Source organism: Gallinula chloropus, assembly GCF_964237585.1.
Source record: "Gallinula chloropus genome assembly, chromosome: 5".
Lineage (NCBI taxonomy): Eukaryota > Metazoa > Chordata > Aves > Gruiformes > Rallidae > Gallinula > Gallinula chloropus.
Window position 1 is genome coordinate 69,164,100 of NC_140090.1, and position 27,242 is coordinate 69,191,341.

Consider the following 27,242-nt stretch of genomic DNA (forward strand, 5'->3'; position numbering starts at 1 on the left):
CAGCGATCGCTTCTGTCGCAGGGACCCCATGCGCTGTCGGCTGCGGGGTCTCTGTTCACCATGAGCCGATCCCGCAGACGTTCCCCACTCACTGCGCCGAATGGGGCTGCAGCAGCCCTCCTACACCCCAAAACCTGGGCTGCCTTCTGCTCCATGCGCTTGGCCCCTGCCTAGGCTTCCGGGAGAGGGAAGTCCCATGATCGGTAGAAACTTCGGTGGGCACAGCGACCCCTGAGGCGCGATGCCCGAACACCCACCGGGACGAGCCGCTTACGCGCGGTCAAAGCCCGTTAAGCGGCCCCGGGGGAAGTCACGCCAAGGAGACCTGTTGCAGGCGGACACCGGCCCCGCCGCGGGCTCTGCTCTCCGCATCCGCCGCGGCAAACCCGGGCAAAGCCCGTCCCGCGGCAGCAGTGAGGGGGAAGCGGGACAAATCCCACCCCTCCCCCCGCCGCGGGTCTCCGCAGCTCCGGACGAGACTTACCGGGCCGGGACTCCGCCGGGGCGGCCGCTCCCCGCGGGACGTCCGCGCAGATCGGCGGCCGGTCCCCGGGGCGTCCCGCAGCGCGGCGGCTCCGCTTGGCGAGGTGCAGGCGAGTCCGCCCAGCCTGACCGGAGCGGGTTTCCTTCCCTCTTTGTTTCTCTCCTCCTTCAAACCACCCCCGCCAGCCCTAGGAGCCGAGCCATCCCCCGGCAGGCTGCAGTTCGCTGCCTGAGCTTCCTCCCGGCTCCCCCATTACCTTCCCAGGCGGTTTTGTACTGAGGGCACGGGGGACGGAGAGGAAATGCGCTCATTTTAAGCTTCTCGGATGTATTGTGACCTCCTGGTGGTCGTGCCTGAGAGTCAGGGAAGCAGCTGAAAGGCGTAACCTCACTGGTAGTTCCTATCAAAGCAAAGGAGCCCGGCCCACGGACGCCGAACCGTTTTCCTGCTCAGAGGTGGCACAAACGGGAACTTGGGACTCGGCTCAGCATCCTTCCGAGGCCGAGAAGTGGTACTAGTTTCCATGTGAGGGTGAGGGACCCGAGGCACAGCAGGGTTTACTTACCAATGACAAAGGCCACCGTAAAGGATAAGGGATTTTGGAAGTGTTTTCCAACACTGCCCTCATTCTACAGTTAGAGGGCATCATCTTACAGATGTAGCAGAGAAGTTAAGTTTGCTCAACTATCACTTCCACAAAGAAGCTTAAAGATACCAGGTTTGAGCAACAGTTTAGTAACTTTTACCCAGTTTAGGGCAATTATAGCCCTTATTGTGCCCTTTCTCTTTCCACAGCTCTGCAACAACTGCTTTATCTTACCATGGGTACGGTACTTTGCATGTTCTCCACCACTGCTGCTTTGATTTTTTTTTTTTTAAGCTCTGGTGGTGGACATGTGCATCAGTGGGTGACAACCTGCCTGTCACGTTGCACTAAGGCTCTGCACCAGCCAAATGCGTTGGTGTGGCTCAGTGCTGAAGCTGTCTAGCTTGTGAGCGATGATTGGGACTGTTAAATCAGTCTGTTCTCTGAATTTCCTGAAGTGCTTATTTAATTAAGTAACAGTTTTAATGTTATACAAAGGGCTTGTGTTTGTAAATGTGTGTGTGTATGGGTATTGTTTCCTTAGTGCCCAAATCAAGTTTATTCAGGTTTATTGGCAGCTTGGGTGTTGTTAGTACATCATTCCTTTCTCATTATGTCATAATCTATGAAAATCATCTCTAGCAAGAGTAATACTGGAGTCTCCTTGCTTCTGCATTGCAGGACTCGGCCTGTCTCGGCACATTATTTATTTCACCTGGGAACTTCACAGCAGCAGCGGGAGAGAAAATAGATCCTTCTCTAAGACCACAGGCGCTCATTACCTAACCCAAAGGAAAATGTCTGCAAGAAGCCTGACAAGGTAGTAATTATTGATTCTGACCATGAATATATTTATACACACAATGGATGATACAAATCACTATAGGCTACAGTGACTGTGGTTTACATGTATCTGCAAAATCTCTCAGGGATACAGGTAGATGAACAGGGAAGAGGCCTGAACATTTCTCAAAGGAAGGCTCACATCCCATCAGATTTTATTACCTATCTACCATCTCATGCAGGATGCACTTTCTGTGCCACCTAAGATCATAGAATCATAGATGGTATAACATTATAACAATACAATACATGTAAATGGAAAAGTCAAACCAACACACATTAATTTGATTAATATTAGGTTTTTTGATGCAATTCAGCAGTTTGAAAGAGTAGGGAAAGCTAGAAGCACATATCCTGACACCTCCAGAAATGATTCATTGTTTGACTGTTGCTGCACTGCAGAAAGCTTAAGATCGTTATCTTGCTAAAGGTAGTAATTTATTTGATAATGAGCCATGCTCCGCTAACCTTACTCAGATGTTGGGCAGGACCTGAAGCTGTGAGCAGTGGAGTAGCAGTACCAGAGTTCCTGCACACTGGGATATAGCCTGTGGCTCTGTCACATGGCTGCTACTGCAACAGCAATTAGATGTAATAATGTCATTTCTAAAACGGACTCTAAGATCCCATCAGCAGGAGTAAGACAAGAGCAAGATTTGGGCTGAGAGTTAAATTCTAGATACCTTTCTCAGCTGCTTTCACACACCTTGAAAGAATGAGGAATTATTTTATTTCTAATCTATTACAAAACTAGCAATATTTCCTTAAACTATTACAAGCAGTAAATAAATAAAAGTCATCCTGTAAGATCTACAAACCGAGAACAGGGATATGATAAGGATAGAGGGGCCACGGTGGTATACGTGGACAGAATCTCTTAGAAATTAGTCACGTAACCAGATAATTTGAAGTAAACAACTCATCACTGTGGTGATTTAGCCCTGGCTGGAGGCCAGACGCCCACCAAAGTCAGTCTATTACTCCCCTTCTTGGTTGGACAGTGGAGAAAATATATATTAAGAGACTCAGGAGACAAAATAAGGACAGGGAGAGATCATTCTGTCAGCAATGACGTGGGCAAAACTGACTCAATACAAAGTGAAGAAGAGAGAAACTACCTAATTTATTACACTACACTACAAAGTACAGTGAAAAAAATGGAGTTGGGAGCATGACCAGATCTTAAAACAAACGCAACCAGATCTTAAAACACTTTCCCCCCACCACTCCCTTCTTAGCAGACTTTACTCAGGATTTTGCTCCCTTCTTACCCCTGGCTCGCAGTACAGGGGGGCAGGGACTGGGAAAAAATGGGGTTCTCAGTTACTTCTTCATGAGCTCTTTTCTTTTTCCAGACCTTAAAACACCTTTAACGTCCACCCCTCCTCACTCCCTTCTTAGCAGACTTCACTCTAGTCATGATTTCACTCCCTTCTTCCCCCCAATCGCAGCACAGGGGGGTAGGGACAGGGAGATGGGGGCTTCAGTCAGTCCCTTGCAAGTTGGTTTCCTTCTCGGCCGGGGTGGGTGGGCTGTCATTCATTCCACACCCTCCCCCTGCTGCACCGTAGGATCTCACCCACAGGAGACAGTCCTCCATGAACTTCTCAAACATGAATCCTTTCCCACAGGGCTTTATCTCTTTATCACAGTGTCTCTCAGTCCCAGTCCTCCACAGGATTCCAGCAAACCTGTTCCGATGCAAAACTCTCGCTCACCTCTGTGTCTCATTCTCCTCATGGCTGCAAGTGCTGGCAGGGGCTTATCCCAGCGTAGGGTCACAGCATCTTCTCTATGTCTCCACCTGCTCCATCCAGCGTGGAGCCCTCCACGAGCTGCAGGTGGGGTCTCGGCCTTTTCCATGCATTTCTCCACAAGCTGCAGGGGCATCTTTCTCTCCCGCACCTGGGCCGCCTCCTCTCACCCACCCCCTCCGGCCTTGTTGTCTGCACAGCTCGTTACATCTTCTCTTTCCCTTCTACGGTGGCAAAATGCAGCTGCTTCCGGGTTGTTTTCTCCTGTATGTGATTCTCAGAGGCGCTTGACTATCTCTCGGGCCACGACTTTGGCCTTGAACTGCTCGTTGTTTATAGTTTAGGCTGGCAGAAAACTCTAACTGCTGCTCAAAGAAACCGTCTCAGCAGCACAGCCTCACAAAACTGCATCACGTAACCAGATAGTTTAAGGTAAACAACTCATGGAGGAGAAAGTCCGTTTTTCTTTCCCAACAAAAGGCTCGCTTGCGAAAATCTCACATTACCTTGAGAAAGTGATTATAAGGGGCAGGAACTCGAAAACAGGATGACTCCTACGTCCATAGGTTCACTTGCTAAAGGAAAATAGATGACTAACTAGGACTCGAATTACATCCAGAGATCTCCTTGCTAAGGGAAAACAGATGGTTAACAAGGATATGAATTAGCTCAGACCAGATGAGAACACCGCAAGCCTGCAGAAAGCATCGCATTCCAGGTAAGGGGACCACCACTCATATTCCGAAGACCTTTGCCCACAATCTTCAGAAGGATCTACGCAACTGCGAAGGACTGATACGCTCATTAGCACGTGATGTGGGAGTAGGTGGGGTTTAGGTAATGAATATGTACAGGCATTAATTGAATAGACATCATTTCATTGTATAAATATGGGATGGTTTTGCTACTTCGGGCGTGCGTGTCTGTGGTGGAGCGATCCCCCGTGCACCCAGCGCTGAACAAACATACCTACTTTATAGCTTTCCAGTTATAGAGTCTATTTCCGTTCATCAATGGGCAGGCAGCAATGAAACAGGTTTTAGTACAGGAGTTGGGTGCTTACCTGAAGCACACAGAGGGATCCCTTTAACACAGAGAAAGTAAGAGTCATCACCTTCCTCCTGTCAGGCCTTGCTGGGGCCTTTTATATTGCATGTGTAAGCCTCAAGGAGACTGCTGGTTTTTCCATAGGAAGAGTTCAGTGTGACCCAGCAGAGCAGGAGCAAGGGCAGCCCAAGGGGAAAAGGAAGCACAGGACTCCCTCCCACCCATGAATACTTCACACATCCTAGCTACCATGCAAGGAAATGTACAGGGTGATGTCCTCACATTTCACCATATGGTATGCTCATCTACACACCTTGAGCTTATAAACATCTTAAATCTCCATGATTTCAATAGCCTTCTCTGGGTACTAAGAGAGGAGGATTGTGGGTTTTGGTTTGGTTTGGGGTTTTTTTTGGGTAGTTGAGGATTAAAAACCTGAATGAGGGCATCAGGAGTCAGACATTAGGGTCTGGATTCTGCTCCTGTATCAGAAAGGCTGTTGGAAAGTTTCCAGGGGAGTTGTTTCTGCTAATGAACACATGATGACGCTAGACATATTTGAAACTCTTTTTTAAGTACATCCAAATGTTCATGATTGGCAAGAGAGCCATGGATCAGAACTGGTAACCAGGTAACAGAAATCATCCATTGAAGGAACCTGAGTGCTATGTACGACTGAGTGTGTTTAAGTTACCTTGTAGGTTTTCTTTCATATCCTCTCCAGGGGCTAAAGATGCCAGGCAGCCAGGATGTGAGGGGGTCACTTGTACCAGACTATTTCACAGTGTGAAAAGGATGAAAAGTTCCCCCATCACTCTCCAAAGCTGTAGATCAGATTGGTAGCATAAACTATAATACTGGTGGTGGTAAGAGCTTGCAGTAGGTAGCGGTGGTGATGGGGATCTGCAGACCATCTCTTCCTCTGGTGGGTTTGGCTTAGAGAAGGGTGGAGGAGAGGAATTTACAAACAAGCATGACAGGCCATTGTAATCCTAGTTGCAGAACTGGGAGGAAAAATTGGGACAGGAAACTGTTCTGCAGTTTCAAACCGTGCTGGGGAAGAGCAAGTTCAGCACAACTTCCAAGATTATTGACTTAATTTTTAGTTGCTTTCCATAATTGTGATCTACTTTATTTTTTATGTAGAGCATGTAATTGTACATTATACACAGACTGCTTGCCAGCTTTAGCTTCTGTCTCAGAACAAACCAAGCTCTTTATTTGGGCGTTTCTGTTAATCAAAATGTTTCCATGACTTACTTTTTATGAAACTGGTAATGAGATATGGTATGTTTCTTCCTCTTGAGATCATTGGCTCAACTCTAGTGCCAAACATGATCAAAGGTTATTGCTATTTGAGATCTGTTACATGTTTTTTATGAGCAAAGAAGAAAGTCTCAATCCGATTTAAACTGAACAACTGTTCACATTATAAAACTGTCATTTAGTTTGAAAATAACATGAGTAGAGGACATTCAAAGCAATATAGTAAGAAGTAATTGAGGACTGCATAGCGTTTTCTTGTCACTGGAGAAAAAGAAGTATTTTTAGCAAGCTTTTTTTCCTTTAATACTACGAAACTGATGTAACCCTGAGAAGGCAAACTGGCTTCCAGGGTATGTCACAGGACATCAGCCAGCTGATGGCAGCCAAACTTGACTGGTGCTTGAGGCTGTGATTGATTTCCATATCACTGGGGAACTTACAAGACTTGCAGTTAGTCAATAATATCTACGTAACAGAGTTGTAACATATATAAAGTAACATTTTAATATTAGTAAATCGTTGGACAAATCTTGCTTTCCTCAGTGGTAATCTCCCATTGATTGTATTACCTGAGTGAAATGAACAAAACTGTATACAAACACAGGACCTCACCCAAGCACACATCTTCACCCAACCGTTATGCCTCCGTGTATGTATTAGTATTTGTAACACGTTTCTAAACCAGAAAAGCTTGTCACAAGGCTGAAATTAGCTATTGTCTAGGGAGGGCAGTTTATCAAACCACTATGGTGGTGGAGTGCCACCTAGTGATCTCCTTCCTTACAACAGTACCGCGAGGAAGGAAACACATTTCAACCCTCCCTCCCCACCCCCGGCCTTTCCTTTATCAATTCCTCTTATCCTTACCTTCCAGTGCTCACAAGGTTCACTTTACCCTTTCCAGAAGACATGTACTGTTATGGTCCCTGCCCCAAATCGCTTACATTCTCCTGGGTGATGTCGTGATGAGATTTTTCTCTATTTATTTAGACCTCTGCAGTAGCCCATAAATCCCTGCACTCGGGAAGCGATGCCTTATCATTGTCATGCCACTACAGTTTAAAGCATGCATTAAATTAACTGCCTGAGGGTTGTGACCTCAAATAAATCAGCGTGCAAATATTTCTTCTCCAGTAACCCTTTCTGCACACAAACAGACCCCACTGTTGCAAACCTCTCTTTCATGCAGCTGGTGAAACAGGTGATTCTGCTTCTTTACCATAAAGTACAGGTGTGTCTTGAACAAAGTCAGATATTTGGGGAAATAATAAACTTTTCAATGAACCAAAACTTTCTGGGTCTGGCTTGTCCCTGCTGTTAATGAAGATTTATTTATTTTTATTTGAGGTGAGGGTTAGAAAGTGATGCCACTTCAAGAGCTCCACCTTGTTTAGAGGTTCACTGTAGAACATGAGCGCATCATTTACAGCCATGACAGTCACACCACCATGGTGGAATGGCAGATGTGGTTTCCCCCTTACCGATGAATAGAAAGCACATGGAATTTTAAGTGGCTGATCCCAAGCTACAGGAAATTCTTTCTGTGGTCAGAAACCCATATGTCCTCTGGACTGTCAGTCTACCTTCTCGGTGATGAACCTGTCAAGGCATTCTGTAGGTGTGTCTGAGTCTTGTGACAGATTTGTTTCCTGTTTGCACTTAAAGCTATGTGCTGCGAGTTAGGGTGTTTTAAGGCATGGTGGCTGGCTTATCAAAAACGGGCGTTAGCATGAGTTAGCACAGCCTCCTGACACAGGCATCCTACTATGCCTGCACTGCGGGTAGAGATGCAGCTACCATGACAGCGAGCTCATCAAATTGAATGAATTTAGCTCAAACGGCACTTGTCATGAAGACTGACCCATGCAGCTACCCTTAGAAGGTCTCACAGGAAACAAATCACCATGAGTTTGAAAAACAGAAGCCCATGGGAATGCCTCAATAGATGGGTATCATTTTTTGGACACATTTATGGTGTTACCCACAAGCACAAACATGAACCTAAAGCACACAGGCAACTGCCTCCCTTCAGAAACTTCCACTCCTGTTTTGTTGTTAAAGCCATAAGAAAGAGTATACTAGAGATCAAAATTATACATTTGAAATGTAACTTTGAAGGGTGGGTTGTTTTTTTTTTTGTTTAGCTTATAATATTTTTTAAATTCTGAGCACATCCCCTTCTTCTGGTGGTATTTTGCTAGCAAAGTTTCAAACATGTATTTTGATATTTCTTTAGACATGTGGCTGTTTTCTTTTAAAGGTCTTAAAGTTTGGTCCTCTTGGGAATCTGAAACCCTCCAGTCAGGGAATCAAGCATGATCAACTTCCTGGAAAATTTATTATCTAAGAAACATCAGTACAAAAGAAAATGAAGAAAAAGAAGAGCACAAAACCTCAAAAGTAAATATTTTCTAATTAGAAGTGTGCTTTGAAATGATTCAAACTGCCGTTGTTTCCTGATTTTGGCTGGGACAGGGTTAATTCCCTTTCTAGTAGCTGGTGTAGTGCCGGGTTTTGGATTTAGCCTGAATACAATGCTGACATCACGCCGGTGTTTTCAGCTGAGTTGTTGCTAGGCAGGTGTCTTTACACCACGTCAGGGACTTGTCAGCTTCCCACGCCCTGCCAGGTGCACAAGAAGCTGGGAGAGCCCAGCCAGGACAGCTGGCCCAGCCTGGCCAGAGGGATATTCCCTGCCGCCTGACGGCACGCTCCGGATATAGCTGGGGAAGCCAGCTTGGAGCGGGGATCGCTGCTCGGAAACAGACTGGGCGTCTGTTTTCACAGGTGGTGAGCAACTGCATTTGTGCATCACCTGTTTAAATAAATAATAACTATTAACAACAGCAGCAGCAACATCGTCATTGCGGGCCGCCCCCGCGGCCCCTCCCACGGCCCAACGCCCCGGCCCAGCCCCGCCCACCGCCGTTGCTACGATACGGAGCGGCGACCTCCGCGGGGCCGCGGCCTGGGGCTGCCACCGGCACCGGCACCGACCAGTCCCCCTGCCCTGGGCCCTCCGGCCGGCAGCATGGCTGAGGTGAGGCCCCCCGCTCCATTCCCCGCCTCTTTTTTGGACAGGACAAATGCCGTACCTCAGATTAAGCTCCATGACATCATCTGTACCTGTGTACTGGATTTCTGTGTCGAGTTACTTTTGTGAGCAGGGCCCGGGTAGATCCTTTTCTGAGAGCTGTAATAACCATTTTAGGAACACCGTCTACTTTTAAGATCGTGGTTGTATTTTCTGCCCCACCATGTGCCGTTGCTGCACCTCTTTTAACTCTCCTCACGGTCACAAACATAGATGAGGTCAGAACTGAAGGTCTGATGTTGGAGAGGAGGATGAAATAAGAGGCCGGAATGTACTGCTGTGAGTGCCAGAGCAGGTCTGAAGGGCTGTGCCCCAAACTCTGGCTGTGGGGTGCAGGCGGCCTTTCCACGCCGACGGGAGCGTGCGTTTCAATATTCAGTATTTGCTGATTTCCCATCAAAGTTTCTGTTGCAGAAAAAAAAACATCCTCAAATCAGGCCCTTGGGAAGGAGGGGGATGTGCAGCTGGTGCCTCTGTCTCTGTGTGTGGCCTTTCAAGTCATAAGGGTCTGGTTCCACCCTTTTAATTTCAGCTTTCTCAGGTAGTGTGAATTTATGTAGTCCCACCCCCCACCCCCCAAAAACCCCCTCAAACAAACCCAACCAACCAGAAATGAAATAGGTTGGCTTGGTTTGCTCTCAGAAATAATTTTATTTTTTAGAATTTGGAAAATCCTTGGGTTTACACTCTTTGTGTTTGAATGCTGAGTAGGGGCCTGAACCATTGCTGAAATAGGAATGCATTGGTTTGGGAAAGGAGACAAGAGGGTGGATTTTTAAGGCTGTGGGATCTGTGCATCTCATTGCCTCTCTGTGAGGGGGAACTCACTGTACATCCATGGCCAGCGCTAGCAGAAGAGTTGTTTTTCCTATCCAAATGATTCCATGTCTGAAATGTGATTATAAGGATATACCTAGACTTCAGATTGCAGCATAGAGACATCCCAGTCAGTTCTGAGCAAGCTTGAGTAGTGGAAGCAATGCATCCGTGACAGCATGAAGCATCTGTAGGGTGATTTATCTTGCTGCTTAGCAGATGAAGCTAACTCCCATGAAGTAGCCAAGCTGCCTTCTCTTGGTGTGGCTGTGTCCTGTTGAAGGCTATAATGGAGGCTTATTTTAAGCTGTTCTGAAAAGTATTGGTGTCCAGCAGCTGAGCTGGCAAAAATCTGGCATCAGAACTGAGCTAGAGCAAAAACGTTCCCTGTGAAAAGTTTAATGGTAGTATTCCCTGCAGAGAAAGGATTGGCTTGCAATGGCATTACTGGACTTTTCAGACATGCTTGTCTGCTGGCATGATCTGCATAGAAAGCATAAACTAATCAGATTTTAGAGTGTAGAGAACTGGGAAGAATTGAGGCTAAAATACTGGGCTTGCTGAATAGTTGATGTATTATTTAAACTCTATCACACTGATGATATTTTATAGACCTGTCTTTAAAGTAGTTGTGGTACTCAATTACAGGAACTCTGACTGTTAAAGCGTAAGTTATTTCAGTAAAATCGGGGGAGATCTGTTTGAAAAATAGCCTGCAATGTGCATATCATATGCTAGCAAGAGAACTGTTATTTCAGAAAAGTTTGTCATGATTTCTTAGTAGCTGTTACACACTCAGTATATTGTTTTTTAATATTCTGGGGTCATAAGCGAGATGTTTGTTGGATTCCTCCTGTTTGTTGATTATCTCTCTCATTTCATTCAGGAAAAGTCTGGCAAACAATATCTAGGAGAAAGTGCATTTGAAAAACTGGAAAAAGACTTCCAAGATGTCATCAATCTACTTAAGGGAGATAAAACTCTGGAAAAATTCCGAATAGAATATGAGAAGCTCCATGCTGTTATGAAGAAATCTCACGAAAATGAAAAGCGTCTCATGGAGAAATGCAGGGAGCTGAATGCTGAGCTTGCTGTGAATTCATCTAAAGTGGCTGCGCTCACAGAGCTCTCTAAAGATGATCGGGAAACTCTATCATCAATGAAGATGGTAAAGCTTTGAATAGAATTAAATATGATCTGCAATCATATCATGAAATGTGGTAATAAGAAAAGCATCTACAGGAACACTGTATTTATGTAAACTGCCTGGTGAACTAACTATAGAACTGGCATCTCCACTTCTTTAACCTCTGCATCTCTACCAATCACTTTGTTTCTTTAGCATAAAATTTCCTTACTTTTACTAATCCAGGGCAATTTCTGTGTCTATTTGCTCTAAGCCAACTCCATCTGCTTTCAAGTATTCACTAATAGTTTTTGTTTAAGCTTTCCCTCTGTAAAATAGTGCATTTCCAACGTAATACATGGGTTTTGATACTGGATTCATTAATATTTTCGAAGTGCTCCTTGGATGTTAACTATTGCCAGAACATAAAAAAATCTACTTACTTGCTGGAATATTGATTGTAGACCAGGGAAGTGCCATCAACTCATATAAATAAATGTTTCACAGTATTTTTGAAAAGGAATCCTATATAGCATTTCAATGTGATTTTACCAATTTACTCTGATGTGTTCTTTGTTATTATTGATTTGAACTCTCTCAAATCAAAGTGCTTGACTTGCTAAAAACCTCAGCGAGGTTTGACTACCAGAAACCTAAAGCTGCCAAATGATCAGAAGACTGTATTTTCAACTTCTTGTCCTTCTGATGGTTTAAAAGCTTAGGCTGTGGAACCTAGACAGACTTCAATTTAGCATTTAGTTGAGAAACCTTCATGCCTTGAGTAAAGCGTTTTGTTCCAGTAAAATAAATTCAGTGTAACAATCCAGAGTGATCTATGTGCTACAGAAATAGAAGTTCTTTTGAAATGAAGTTTCTTGTCCTTAGAATTAGGAAGAAAATACACTCAGAGCAGCTTGCAAGCCCATGGTACTACTTACAGCATCCTCAGGGAGGAGGAAAACTGCATAGAAAATCTTGTTGATTTTCACTTCTGCTAATCAAAACCTGGTAGGTGTTTGTCAGGAACCTCAATGATCCTTATCATTTTCATTCTGCCATTACATGGCAATGCCCTAAGTGTGAACAGTAGCAGAGGCAATCCTTTAAGATGTTCCCAACCTGAGGAGACATTGTCTTAGTAATGTCAGAAAACTGAGGAGTGGAGGAAGAGTAGGAAAAATAAGAGCCTTTCCAATTTCAGCAGCTAATTTGAAGCTCAGGCAAGGTATGGCTTAACAGAACCACCTACTACTGAGCCAGCTAAGAGATTTTTAGTGAAAAAGCTGCTTGACAGTATGATCCTATTAGAGATGATGTGCAGTGTTCAACATGTGACCTTTCAGTTCTAGTGGTGTGGTGTGCTGTAGGCCAAGTAAGCAGCAGTGATGCTTTTTCAGTTTGCTTATGAGAATGAATCTTTCCTTTAAATGTTCAGAAATAATTTGGATATTGTTAAAATGTTCATGTCATGTTTTGGGGTTTTGTTTGGTATATCCTTATTTCATGTTATTCTTTCTGAAAGGGAATTTCCATTACAGCTGCAGTATTTCACTACTATTTTTCTAACACTCAAAAAATATGTTTTGCAAGTGCTGAGGAGAGTTCAGGTGCTAAAATAGCACAGATTATATTCTTCAGCACTAGATTAAACAAACAATCTGTTCCACTGTTTCATTATTTACAAAAAAATATGAGAATCCTGGTGGGCCTTTTCCTGTAGAAGTGGTATAGTTGCTTCAAATTAAGGCCCTAAATCTTGGTGACTTGATGGGTCATCAGGGTAACAGGTGTAGAGCTTTGTCACCGTTTCATATACACGTAAAGCCATCAGAAGCAAATTTTTTCTCCATGTGAAGCCTCGGTGTAATCAGTGGGATCTGTTTAGGGACAGGGGTTAACTACACAGATCAGGGGCTGGTAGGACCCGAGTCAATAAGAATCAATAGCTGTTAACTCTCTGATGGTTGTTCAGTGCTCTGTTTTGTAGTTTTAATAAACTGGACATAATCGTCTGCTCTTTACAGTCATATCAAAGGAGCAAAGTGCCAAGCTGAATACCAAGGGCGTACAGTTCTCTTTTTCATGGATAGGGATGCTGATCCTCAGGGCTGCACTGGAAGAACCCTAGAAGGGGAATTTATAGGCACTTGTACTGCCCTGCCTGGAATTACCAAGTTTTCAATTTCCGGGTGTATCAATCCAATATACTGGGAAAGCATTTCAGTAATTCTCGGTTTCCGAGTGGTGAAACTGATGTGATCTTTGGGGATATTTAATGAAAATAAAGTAAGGCAGTCATGCTTAATCAATTCTGCTTCACAATTTCCAGAGTTCCAGTAATTCTCCAAACATTTTTGAATGATTCCAACTGCAAACACCCAATGTACTTCTCTGTTTAATTACACAACAGACTGCAATGCACGTTACCTACCTGGCTGTGTACTGCAGTTACCCAGTGAGGCTGACACACTATTCTTTCAGTTCACCTCTCCACTGAGTATCAATTTGAGTATTTTTTCAATGAAGGTTTCCACCATCAAAAATTTCCTTCTCTTTGCTTTTGAAGTTGAAGGGAACAATCTGTTGATCTTCTATTCAGTGTAAAAACCAGAACCAGGAAACAACTGCAATGAAGCCTAGTTTTGTTGATGCTGGTCAGTTGAAAATTCTTGTTTATTAATGGGGCCATCATCTGTGCCTGTTAGCTTCATTGAAACAAATGAGTTTAATCAATACAAATTCAATACAATTGTTTTTACACATCAAAAGCAGGATAAAGTTCAAAAAGCAAAACTTAGGGTGACCTGGAATCACTGCTTATCTGAATGGCCTTACTGACTTCAGAGGATCACTTTTGCAAATACTCACCGGAACAAAATTCTCATTGAAGCCTGTGAGACCTCTCAGAGGGCATATTGATTTTATTTCCCAGCTCTATTCCCCAAAACTCCAGTCGTAATGATTTAATTCACAGATTTTAATCACAGTCTAATCAGCCGGCAGGAAGCTTTGATTTAAGTAATCAGCTTTAATCTTATTTTCTATTTGCATTTTTCTAGAGAAAGGTTAGTTGCCTCTGATTGGTTGGCAAATCTGAAACATGTTTATTTACAGCTGTATTTTATGCTTTTCTGCCAGTCAAGATGATACACTGTGTCTTCATGCCATTATTTCAGCCTAGTGTGCATTTAAATTTCAAAAGCGAACATTTTAATGTAATATAGTAATGAATGAAAAATTTATTATTTACTAGATGATACTTAATACTTTATGTCTGATCATCGCTGCATTTGAATTGAAATTGGAACCGCAAATGTATAAAATGTAATAATTGACTTTAATATTTAAAACTGTTTAAATATGCTTGATACATAAGTGAAAAGCACAGTTTTCATACTAAATTTTGAACTAAGTAATTTATTAAGTAATGAAAATACTGTTTGTAGGTAGTGAATTTAATTAACTGTCAGAATTTCTGAACTAGTAAAGTCCACTGTTTAACTCTTTATTAACAGGTTGAGGTAAATAAATTTAAAAAAGCAAATATTCCCAGTCTTTAAGTTCCAAGTGGTTTCTCAAATTTGGATGTGCTGAACTAGTTGAATAAATAAACTGAAAATCTATTCCCTTTCCAGTTTGAAGAGGGTACAGATGTTATACTTTGTGTTATTTTTACAGTAAATTCTGGTAGCCTGTTACTTCAATAGCTTCAATTTTTAATTTAGGAAGTAAACAGCTAAGTACTACATTTATTTGATTTAAAAGAGTTCAATAAATTTATTAACATTATACCATAATATAGCTGTCATCATTTTGAGTTTAATGTTAAATAGGGGTTTTATTTAGAACCAGAGATGTTAATTTCAATGAAGAACTGCTGTAAATGTTTTGATATAAACTATTTTATATTTGTTATTGTGGGGGGAGGTTTATTTCTTTTTTTTCTGCCCCTTTTTCATATTATGCAAGTAGGAGTTGAAAGGGATATTATGGCTTCTATCTGGCTCAGCTAGAGCTAATGTAGAGCTGCTCAGCCACACTTGGAGTCTAAATCTGTACAAGTCCATCAAGTCCAGAACTCCACCAGGAGCCAGCTGAGAAAAAAGCATGAGTGAGAGAGGACATCATGCTATGTTTTGCAGTGCAGGGACTCTCAGTGTCAAGAAGAGTGTCTGTATTATTTACTGAGTCTTCCAGTTGCTTTCTGAATCTATGCATTTTTTAGCACAGGATTCCAGAAATGCTAGGAGCTTGTTTTGAACCTGGCAAGGAGTAAGTCTTCTGTGTGATTTTTAGGGGTCTGATCCAAGGGCAAGAGATGCAGAGGAAGTTAAAAATTCAAGTGAACCCTCGTCCCCTATCCTGTTCCTGGGTGTCAAACCCTGTGCTTGTGAGAGGCACAGGAGTCTCTCATTCGTGTAATTCCTTGTGCTGAAATTTGGCATGACAGTTGTGGCTTGTGGAAATATAGAGTTAAAACCAATATGCACTATGTCCTCACAGATGAAAATGAGCAAAGAGGGAGAAAAGCCCTCAGTAATATCTTTGTCTCATCCAAATCAGTGATTTGGATGTTCATTGTCATAACGGCTAATAAGAGTTTTACAGACATAAACGAGCTATTTAAGTAGATGGTAATTTTCTGGGCACTGAATTTTCAGTACATTTTTAGATATTAGTGGGACTCACATGACCAAAAGCTCATAGAATGGGATTTGATAATGTTCAGATCTATGTAGTAAAGAAAATGTATTAAGAGCTTTTGTGGTGTAAATTGACATAGCCTGAATGGCTGCAAATGGTTGCTATGCCCTCATCCAAAAGAAAACTGGTGAAGAAAACTGTTGTGAATCTAAGCATGAAAAGGCACAAAGATCTGTTTTCTTAATTAACCAAAATGCAAGGCAATTAATTTTTGATCTGTTGTTCATTTTCAAGCAACTTTATGTAATTGTTTTGCATTTCATTCCTAGGAGATTGAAAGGTCCTGGAAAATGGTGGATACAGCCTATGAAAAGGAACAGAGAGCAAAGGAAATGATTAAATCACTGCAGGAGGAAATTGCACGTCTAACTAATTTAGTGGAACAAGGATCTGGACTATCCCAGGGACAGGAGTACAAGTACGTTTTCCCCAGGGGGGGGAAAAGGGTGATCTTATTTTCTGTCATTCTAAACCTTGTTTAATCATTTAGACACTACAAAGACACTGGAAAACACAGAGAGAAAGGTCTTTTCTGCCTTTCACTTTTCTCATGAGCTCCCATTTATTGCTCTGTGTGTTTATGCAGTGAGCAGGTACAGAATCAGGCTCTGAGTGAGTTCAGCAATGCATTAAGCTGAGAGATCAAATAAAAATCAATATTATGCACTTCCTCAGTATTTGTCGTATAGTTTTATCTGACTAGCATTTCAACATACTCCATCTTTGAGAATATGATCCTGTCAACATTTTTACACATGATGGCAGCAGGGTCATGTAAATAAGTCAAGGAAGCAGGAGGTTTGATTTCTCTTCTGTTCCAAGCTTTGTTATAAGGCACTGTCTCGGTCTGTATTCTTGCTTGTATTTTATATTTATACATTTTCCAGACTTTTTTTAACTGAATACCAATGCGGCAATAGTGAGACCAGGTGAAGCCCTTGGTTGCTACAGTGTGCAAATAAGAATGATCCTCAGAAGCTACCGAAAAGCCATCCAGAAGCTAGTGTTTGTAGTATCAGGTCCTCAGGCTGTGCTTATGCTGTAAGACTAAGTGTAAACTCAAAGATGATACTAAGTATATTGACTCTATGACCTGTGTACTTTCTACAGTGATTGCTCATGCTTGACCCAGCTGGTTTGGGGCTTGAAATTTTCACACTGTGTAAGGTATTTATTTATATTATGCATTAGGGATGCACAGGAGGCATGCTTATCTCCCCATGCTCTGTATATCCAGGTTGCATAAACCAGTCTTGTGTCTGTGAGCAAGGCCTTTGGTGGGCTCAAACATTTCTCCTCCAAGGAGTGTGCCAGCAGTAAACCGCCTGGATGCACGAGAGATCCACTCTTTCACCTTTTGGCCCTGAAATGTTCTGGACCTGTGCAACGGTCATTAAGCTTGGTTATTAAGCCCTCCCCTTCTCCCTCAAGGCAGCTCTTTGTGGCTGTTTTCTGCATTTTCCTGCAAGAGCGTTAATTTGCTAAGGCCTCACTCCTGCAGTTTCCAGCTGCTGCCCAGGCTGCTGAGTGTTGCCTACTTACAATTTCTTCTTAAAGTTCTTTGTGTATTGCTCTCCAGTTCCACGTTTAAATTCTCTGTCCAGTAAAAGGCCACGGGACTGGCCAACTCCTTTTAGAACTGTAAGGCTGTGTTTTAAGTTGAGCTTGAACCCACACTGCATAGATTTTCTCTCAGATTGTAAATGTGTCCAAACAGTGAGTCTGCTTTCCTCTTAGATTAAATGAGCACAAGACATAACCCACTCAGGTGCCCTGTCAGGTAAGATGCAGAGATAAATGGTTGCAACAATGTCACAGTTTTGGTCCCTGTGTCATTTTGCAATGGGTGGGGAAGGAGGAATTTTGTTCCCTGTTACCTTTTTGGGAAACTGAAGGTTTCTTCAGACCCATGAGGATGTGATATAACAAGAAAGTTTGATTTACTGGACTAGATTAGCTTTTGAAGCTGCCTATGCTGACAGTGACTACGATCCCAGTAGATAGGGTACATAATTCAATTGACCATCAGAGCTTTAATCCAAGAGGAGTTTAAAATGAAACAAATTACTTTTCAACGCCAGTTTCTCACAAAAGATCATTCTCTGGCATAGGAGGAAGGACAGAAAGTGCCTGTGACACTGCTTGACTGTTATTTCCTTGCTTCTAGTATTCGGGATTTGCTAAAACTTAAAGAAGAGGTAACAAAGGAGCGAGACCAACTCTTATCAGAGGTTGTGAAGTTACGTCAAAGTCTAACTGAAGCCACAGAGCAGCAGCAGGATACAGAGAGGGCGAAAACTGAGGCAGATCAATCCATTATGCAGGTCTGTATGGATCACCAGGAGGTGATTTTCAGGCTTTGTCCTGAATCATTCTCCACTCTTGCAATTGATCTCCATCGACTACTATGCTACTAACTTTTCTTTCACATATCAAGCATCTTCGGGAGTGCACAGAAGGGATGCTGTTGTGAATGATTTTGATGTTTTTCTCTACTTCCAGGCTATGTCCTTCATACAGTGTATTGTCACATACCAGCTGCTTCTAGTTTCCCCATACCCTGAATGGGCCCAAGGTTCCTTTGCCTGAATCACAGTTGTCTTTCATACTGGAGATGTAGGTTTTTCTCTGCACTGAAAATCCTTGTGCCTCCAAAGAACCACTCAGAACATACATGTGGATTGTAGATCCTAGGTCCTTTGCTGTTGGCAGTGGTTGTCATATGATGACATACCATCATTTTTAGAAATAATCAAATTCTGATTTAAAGGCTTATTAAGCTATTTTCTCCCTCACTTCTTATGGGAAGCTTTTCCAAAACCTCACTTTTGTAATGGTTAGAGATCTCCTACTTCTTTCTTCACACTGATTCCTGCCTACTAAATTCCTGCCTATAAATAATTTTTCACCTCACCAGGGTCTGTAGAGAGCAGTCATATTCCATCTCAGCTTTAGTTTTTTGGTCTCTTCTGTAAGTTAGGTTCCCTGTTTTTCTGACCATCTGAGAGACTGTTCTCCTTTACTGATCAATCTGTGTAATTTCCTTTAAATGTGTATAGCTGCTAGAGATACAGAAGACTGGAGATCAATAGGATACCCACTGAACAAGGATCACAGACTCACAGAATGTTAGGGGTTGGAAGGGACCTTGAAAAAGTAGAAAATTATAGAAGAAGGGATATGGAACTCTGATACATCAAGATATAAAACCATAATAACGAGGTTTAAAGAATTTAAAGCAGAATATATATAGGGGCTAGAGCAAGAAAACAGAAGAAAGGTAAAGCAGAAAGGAACAGTTAAAGAACAGGGAAAGGATGGAAGCAGCATTTAGCTTACAGTTTTTAATTAATTGAAATTAGGAAAGTGATGATCAGCCTAGATTTCATGCACAGAACTCATTTCTGTTTCTAAAGCAGATGGTTGGGAATGTATTACAAGAAAATATAAATCTTTGCTTTTCTGACAGCCTTGTGGGCATGAGAGAAAAGAAGGGATTGAAACTTCTGTCAAAACTCATTGCATCTTGCCAGCCTTAATCTTCTGATACTCACTTCATCAGCCCTTAAATGTATGGGATTGTTACAGCATTTGGAACCATCCCCCATTCTCCCAGTATGAAATTATTCTCCACTTCAGACTGCTTAAATGACAATGTCTTTTTGAAGATCCTGTTGAAGACCTTGTCATTTCTGGCAACTTTTTATCTGTGGGCTCAGAGCGAGAGGAATCTTTAAGCAAAGAACATCTTTCAATTGCTGGTCCCTGGCTGAACTGAATATTTCCATGTGGATCAACCCCCTGGGTCTCCTTTCTGCTGATTCTGCGCCATCACAGTTTTGGGGAGGGAGAGAGCAGAAGTCACAAGACAGTCTATTAAATTTGAGAGAAAGCCTCTCTTTCAGTGTTCCTACAGAGGAACTTTGAGAGCAGAAAGATTGAGAGCAGTTGTAAAAATGAACCTGGTCTGACATCTCTCTCTTTCTTTTGCTATCAATGTGTTTCTGCTGGTGAGATAGAAAAATAAAAATAAAAATGCTTGCAATACAACAGCAATCCAAAATTAGTTTTACCACTGCATTCAGTGGTACTCCATTTTACAAGTAACTTACAACTGAAAATACATTTGTACCACTGCATATCCAGGGGGATGCTTTTATGTCTGAACTGTACCAGACCCTTCCATGTGAGTGAACTGACTGGTGCTTAACAAATTCTTGTCATCAATAAATAGGTTCCCTCAAGCAGGATCTTTTGTTCAGACACTACAGAACATATTTATTTCTGAAAAGATCTGGCATATTCCTTGCAGTAGTGGGTACAGTTATATAGAAGCTGTTGTTTTCAAAATCAAGCATAGCAGAAGGAGAGGTGAGAGGAGGCCTTGTTGTCCTGAATAAAAGGCAGCAGAACTATTGTCTTTTCTACTATTACAGCTTCAGCAAGAAATCCAATTGCATCAGAATGAAGCAACACGAGAAGCTCGAAAGAAGGAGAAAATGGAGAAGGAGCTGAAAAATCTTCTAGCTGAAATGGATAACAAGCGAGCTGAGATCAAGAACTTACAGCAACTTATACAGAAGAACAAGGAGGAACAACTGAAAATGGAGCAGCATCTAAAAGAGCAGAAGGTAGGGTATGTGGCACATTGTACTCATCAGGTCTAAAACTAGGATCAGTTGTCAAAATAAGAAGAAAATAGATTTTTCTGAAGGGAGAGGGAGGGAGATTGCTTTTAGTCAAGTAACAGTATTAAATATTTATTTTCATGTAAACATTACTAATAAATAAATAAATCTTTAAAGCTTGCTGGCAGATTTCAGCTAGAACTCACAGAAATAAATAGTAGATCACAATGGTATTGTTAGAGATCATCTTGAAAAGATCACAGCAAATGTGACAAAGACTGTGAAGAGTGTGAATGATCTAGTGATATTAACTGGAGGTTGCCAGGTTGGACTTCTGGTGTGTATTGCCAGTTTTGCCACTGATTGACTATAGTGGCATTGGTAAAGTCATTTTACCTTTGACCCTTTCTTTCTTCTCTGTCACAATAATTTTTATCTACCTCTCAAGCTTGTGGAAGAATTTCTGTGAAAGGGCAGAGAACTGTCTTCGTAAACCTTTTTGATTGATTTTCCCCATTCTGTTTCTAAAAACTTTATCTGGAAATGTCCTAACACAGTGTTCCGCAAGTGTTTGAATTTTCAGGTTTTCAGTCCATTTCCCCTGACTTTGAGAAACTCTCAGAGAAGCAATTTCAGTAAATGGCAGGGGAGATCTCATCACTGTAAAACAGTCCTGCCTCAAGGGAAACTTCTTTGGGAGTTGTGTGTGTGTCTGGTAAATTTATGACTTTTATGGCTTTTTCTTCCCTTCAGCTTCCTGAATTTGTGAAGGTACAGGTCTGTGACAATTTTTTTTGTCAACATAGAGTCTTAGTAAATTACTTCACATAAGTGATTATTTCTCTGAATATAACTGATTTGATGCATTTTTTGGAGGCAGCTCCATGATTTTCTAGGAAAATCACATTGTTTTTAAATAGGATTCTACAGCTCCTGGTTTTGTTCCACTCTTTCTCCTCCTTTCTATAGCCCACTTCAACCTTTATAAATGCAGATTTTAGGGGTGTTCAATTTTTCTGAACTACCCAGGAAACCAATAGTCCACATGAAGTGCAATGCCTAGGCTAGTTAACCAGATTACTGCACTGGGTTTGTTGCCTGTGTTGCTTGTGTTGGCTCTGCATTGTCTTTTGCAAAAGGTCTGTCCAAAACACAGGCTAGCCAACTGTGCAAGAGTCCAGGTAGAGATCTGCATGAGAAAGTGACTCAGCTATTGCAATGCCATTGGGTTATTGCTTCTCAACCGAATTGTCATTGGCTGTGATGTCTGCTCCTATTCAACTAAAATTGCTAATAAAGTATCCTTGCTTGCATGGCAGTGAAGATGTTTGATATGACTACCATAGGCTTCATCTCACCCATGTCTGAGTGTCAATAAAGAATTGCCTGAAACACAATGTTATCCTGACGTTTGCAATGCCAAGAAACAGTACTCTGTTCTTACATTGTCTTTGCTTTTGCATGGGTTCAGAAGAGGGGGATTCCACTTCTCTTCCTTTAATGTTTGTTAAGGTAGATATTGACTTCATCGGTTTATCACACATTAATGCTTGAAGTGAAAAGTAGGATGGTTGTTCTTTCCTCGCTTATGGAGTAACACCTGTTAGGGGAAGTCCCAGCAAGCAGAAGGAAAGACTGGCAGCTCCAGTATTGAAGTGTATGTTCTCCGTAGAAACCATGAAACTGCTGTTCCAGACTTTTGACTGAAGACAAGAGAGGAAAATGGTTGTGTCCTGGTCTCAGCAAACCATGTACACAGAGAAATGTTATCAGTATATTAATGTAGGATTTGCTTGCAAAGAAACAGAGCTCCCCTGCCCTCTGCTGATTGAAGTAATTTGAATCTCATACTAATTTTCAGTAATTATGTATAGCAAGTTGTGTTATGTGATGCTTGCCAAATGCCTAACAAGAAGTAAAATATTTATCTACCACCTGCAAGAGAGATCTGCTAAGCTCCTAGAAAAAAATAACACTGGCTGTGTTACTCATTAGAAATGATCATTTCCCCTAGTCAATACGAACATGTATCATAATTCACATTAGTAATTTCATCAGCAATGAAGAGTGGCTTTTAAACAGATAAGAATCTGTAGCAGCTTTTATCTTCTGGGGAGATGGAAGATTCTGTCTTCATGTATATGTAGATATTATAATGAGATTAAAAAGAATTAATAGGATTGTTCTTTAATCTAACAGATCTTGAATGAAAAAACTGGTAAGGAACTTGAACAATTTCAGATGAGAACTAATAAGCTCATGCAAGAGAGCGAGCAGCACAGTGTGATGTTTCAAGAGTTGATGCAGGACATCCAGCAGAAGACAGCAGAACTGAAAGTAAGTACCAGTGCATGCATGCTATCAGCTGTATCAGACAGCAGTCTTACCAGTTAGGACAGGGAAGAGCTCAGTTCTTGTGCTGATAGTTCCCCTGTGGGTAGTTCTGGGGGAAACCTGAGGAGATTTTAGGAGTACATCTATCTGTCACTGGATGCCAATCTTTCTGTCTCCAACCCCATCACCTGGTGGTATAGCAGGTCCTCTCCTGCTGCAGGAACTATGTGACCTAAAACATAAACCAAAACACTGAACAAATCGTGTTCATAAAGGATGCATGGTACTTTTGACAAGCATAAGGGTTTTTTTCAATTGTGAGGTCTTCAGATAAAAGCAACGACTTTCTTATGATGATTAGCATAACCTGAATGATGCCAAAACCCATTTAAAAATGTTAATAAATTATAAGGACAATGTCCTCAATAGCTTCCACTGAAGGGAGTAGCTTGCAACACTAAAATTTTCCCCCACAGTATTGGTTGAGGAAGTTAAATATAAGTAACCAAGTCAGTGTTTACTTTATGATCTAAATTATTTTCTTGCCTGACTACATTGTTTAAGAGTTGTTTTTTACCACTCAGAAGCAGGTGAGTTTCAGTTGGGGAAGGATTAAATGATTCCTGAATATGCTTTTTAGGGTACTTTGAGAGCATTTGTGATAAAGGGTAATGTACAAGTGTTAGATGTTATTACTCTGTCTCTTGCATTTTGTATCATCATTGGGATTAAAACACTAAACATTAGAAAATTCAGGTAGAAAATCATTATGTTATCAAAGTTTAGTTGAGTATAACCAATTCACCTAAATAATAAAGGTTGTTTGCCAATAGAGAGCTTTCTTAAAAAAAAATGGGAACTGTTAGTCAGAATGATAAAAACTAACCACTGACAGATTAAAAGCTCACTTCATAACTAATATACCACAGATGTTTCTGATTTGGATCCTTAACAGGCTGCATGGTAGGAGCTTGTTATCTGTTGTGTTTTGTTAGGCAGACTTGAGGATATTTTTCTTAGAGATTTGAAAAACAAATTACTGTCTTTTCCATATTATCTGGTTTTATCATCACTTCTAGCAATACCATCATTATTTAAAACTTTACAAACAACATGTTCAAGTATGACTTACATTTGGGGCTCTAGAATGTCAAAAAGAGGATTTTGATTCTATAATTTTATCATAACTGTAAGAAAACTTGATGGAACTTGTAGAGTCATGCATACAGACTTCTGGGAACAAAAATATAGAAGGTACTACCCAGTTAGTAATTAAACCAATTGCTAAAACTTCTAAGAGTCCCAATCATGATCTGACATGCCTTCTTTGTAGGCACTGTGCTTGCAGTTTCATCCTGCAGTGTGCTGACTGCCTCCACTATGATGTTGGGCAACCCAAACTGTGAAAGTACTCATAAATATCTTGAAAGTTATTGCCAGTAAGAATTGAGGAGATTCACATCCTCCCAGAGGATACTCACATAGAAGGATTCACCATCTCACAGAATCAGAGCCTGCAAGTGGAACACTGTTGAGTGTGATGGCTGTAAAACCTAACAGTGGCACTGAATTATATGAGGAAGTGCTATTTATTTCTTAAAAGGAAAAAGACTCAGTCCTGTTGTGATTACTGGTTGTGTTTCCTGGTAACCAGTTATGCAGTGCTTTGATTGATTATTTTCTCCACTGCCTGTATAGCAAGTGAGACAAACTCTACGTTTTCCTTTTTTCTTTAAAGACATAGGATATAAAAAAATGGGGATAACAGACACCTGCTATGAGGGACATGTAATCAGATCACACTACAGATATCACTGTCCCTAATACTTCAAAGAAAATTAGAGCTGCTTGTGTTTAATCTGCAGGACTAATTGGGTAGTGCTGTGTGGGATTTGCAGCTGGGGATTCTCTATTGATCATCTTCAGCCTGAAAGTTAAGATTTGATTATCATTTTCTTTGCCCATGCTGCCTTTGTTTAAATTATTTTTAATATTGTTCAATTAGCTAATTATCTTCTCTCAGATGACCCACATGACTTATACCTTTGCTTCCTGAATGTCATGGAATAATTATATACCAAATACCAAGGCGTTTTCTTTCTGTGGATACTTTCTCTCCCCTTTCCTTGTTGCTGTTCTGTAGGTCAGAGATGATGAAGTGACTCAGATGCGCCTGGAAATTTCAAAGCTGAACAAAGTAAGAGATGCTCTCCAGAATAAGCTGCGTGTTGCAGAGGAACAAAAAGTTGATGCAGGACATGAGAGAAACACCCTAAAAAATCAAATATCTGGGCTGGACAGAGGTAGGTGCCTAGCTGATGGGTGGATCTGACTTCTGATTCATAATTTATTTATTCAGGGTACATCCTCCTGTTAGGATCATTCTCCTTTAGTGCCTAGTATGAGGCTGTATAAATTATATTTTGAATCTACAGCAGCATTCTAAAAACCCTGTAGGCTGATGGAGTTTTCATAATGTAATATGTGGGGTGAAAATACAACAGACATAACCAAACTTTGTGGTGTACCAATTTGTACCTTGTCACATAATTATCCCCAATGCACCTTCATTGCTCCTGTACTGAGCCGTGAGAGAGAAGCAAACTCAAAGCTCACTGAAATCAGATGTGCTTAGGACACACTTTTTTCCAGCTTTGATTCTGCTGAATAGTTACAGCCTAGAAATTAATGCAGGGAAGCGAATTGATTTTTGAACAGTTAAACCCACTTTTTTTTTTTTTACCTTAAAATGCAAATAAATTAAATATTATTTGAAATTAAAATAGATATTTTCAAAGTAATTTTCAGAAGAAAAAAATCAGCTTTCTTATTTTAATTTTTTTTTAAATATAATGAAGTTGAAGTTGACAAAACCTTTGAGTTGATGAGACTTCACTTCTGGGGGCAGAAGAAAACCCTTTGCTAGAAACTTCATGCAATTCAAGTTGATATATCTTGGCATAAATGCCTCTCCCTGCCTTGTTTTAGGCTTGTGTCCTGAAGATACTGCATATATGAGATATGTGAATCCTTCCATATGAACTGTTTTTATGGAACCTCATGTCTGTTTTTCGTGCATCTCTCTGAGGGTGGAAGAACATTCCCACAAGTGTTTTGCTAGTACTGCTTAAGGTCATGCTCTTGTACTAGAAAGGAGAGAGAAACATAGGCAATCCAGATCTGTACTGGAATGCCTGAGAATGTGAAATACTGCAAAAAGACATGTTATTAGTAGCTGTATCTTAGCACCCCAATATACTGCATTTCCTGAGCTTCAGTGCTTATGTAGCATACTTTAATTAATATAAAAAATACAGTGAAAACACGGGTCTCTTCAGTTTTATTATCTTTGGAATAGTATATGTCCAGTGTTAATCTTGATGCATAGCAAGTAGTTTTAGCTCCACTGAAGCCAGTAGAATCTCAATTCTTCAAAGGACAGATGGATTTCACATAGGATTTGTGAAATACTCATTTTAGGACATTATCATAAGGATAATTCTGAATCACTGGTTTTGAAAGTGCCTCAGGTTTTGGATGGTCAATCTGAAGCTTTTTTAAAGGCTCTGTTTTTCAGATTTCTGAAAAAAATGCTCATGATTTCTGAAGATCACTTCTTCAAGGTATCTTGGTTTGAACACCTTGAAGTCTGCATACTGTGCCTGAATTGTTAGTAACCAAATAAGTATTAATATCATTAGCTGCTACCTGAGTTTGAAAAACCTGATCACAGCTAACTGAACTGTTCATGTAATGTTAAAGCATTTAAAAAAGTCCTCTAAGTTGTTTCTGCCTTTTTAACAGCTGTACAGTTTAATCCCAGGGTTTATTCTCTTTCCTCCTTTTCTGTAGAGTTGGAGACTGCCAAAAAGCAGGCGGAGATTGACAAGAAAGCTATAGATGAGGTTATGAGGGAAAGGGATATGCTAAGCAAGGTGAGCCTGTGTTGGCAATACTGATAAACAAATCTCACAGTTTGAGAATGAAATGTCTGCAGTTTAAACACTCACAGCAATGCAGAAATGTTGTTGAATAACTAACTTTAACTAAATCGTTCAGATTTCCTGAAGCAGATGATCACACTGCTTCCTTTCAGGGCATTGAAATAGTGTTTGTACCCATAAACACACAAAAGATATCTCAGTTTTAACATATAAACCATCAGGGAGTTAAAAAATGTTCCATGTGTTCACCTTTATTGCAAACCTGTCATTTGACATCCAAAGAGCTCATTACATCTGTGCTTTTACACTCTGTAGGATATGAATTTTAATCTAGGCAGACTATGTCTTTGCTAGAAAAAGAACAAACCAGAATGTTGCTGCACCACGTAGCAGTTTGGCAAGCTGTGTTAATACTAATCCTTGCTTTTAGGTCCATTTCTCATACTGATCTTTTTCCACCAGCCCAAGGTTCTTGTACTGCAGGATAGCATCTCATGTTTATGGGCATCCCTGAAGTGTAATCCAGTAAATTCAATTCTAAAAGATGATTTCTGAGGTGCTTTGCATGGTATAGATCCACTGTCCCATGTCTAGCAGGGGCTTAGATTTGGCAGGT

The 27,242-nt window shown here is 41.2% G+C and overlaps 1 protein-coding gene across 1 annotated transcript in view; it reads left to right on the plus strand.

The window, feature by feature from the left end:
• Positions 1-241: 241 nt before the first annotated feature.
• Positions 242-27,242, plus strand: part of CFAP58 (cilia and flagella associated protein 58) — a gene marked incomplete at both ends in the record, with an annotated part of 65,133 nt that continues 38,132 nt past the window's right edge. The window contains 9 exons of the mRNA XM_084264641.1: positions 242-756; positions 8,828-9,020; positions 10,777-11,058; positions 15,990-16,138; positions 17,888-18,044; positions 20,157-20,351; positions 22,548-22,685; positions 24,826-24,985; positions 26,535-26,617. Coding sequence (XP_084120767.1) covers positions 242-756; positions 8,828-9,020; positions 10,777-11,058; positions 15,990-16,138; positions 17,888-18,044; positions 20,157-20,351; positions 22,548-22,685; positions 24,826-24,985; positions 26,535-26,617 — 1,872 coding nt within the window. The remainder of the gene's footprint in view (positions 757-8,827; positions 9,021-10,776; positions 11,059-15,989; positions 16,139-17,887; positions 18,045-20,156; positions 20,352-22,547; positions 22,686-24,825; positions 24,986-26,534; positions 26,618-27,242) is intronic.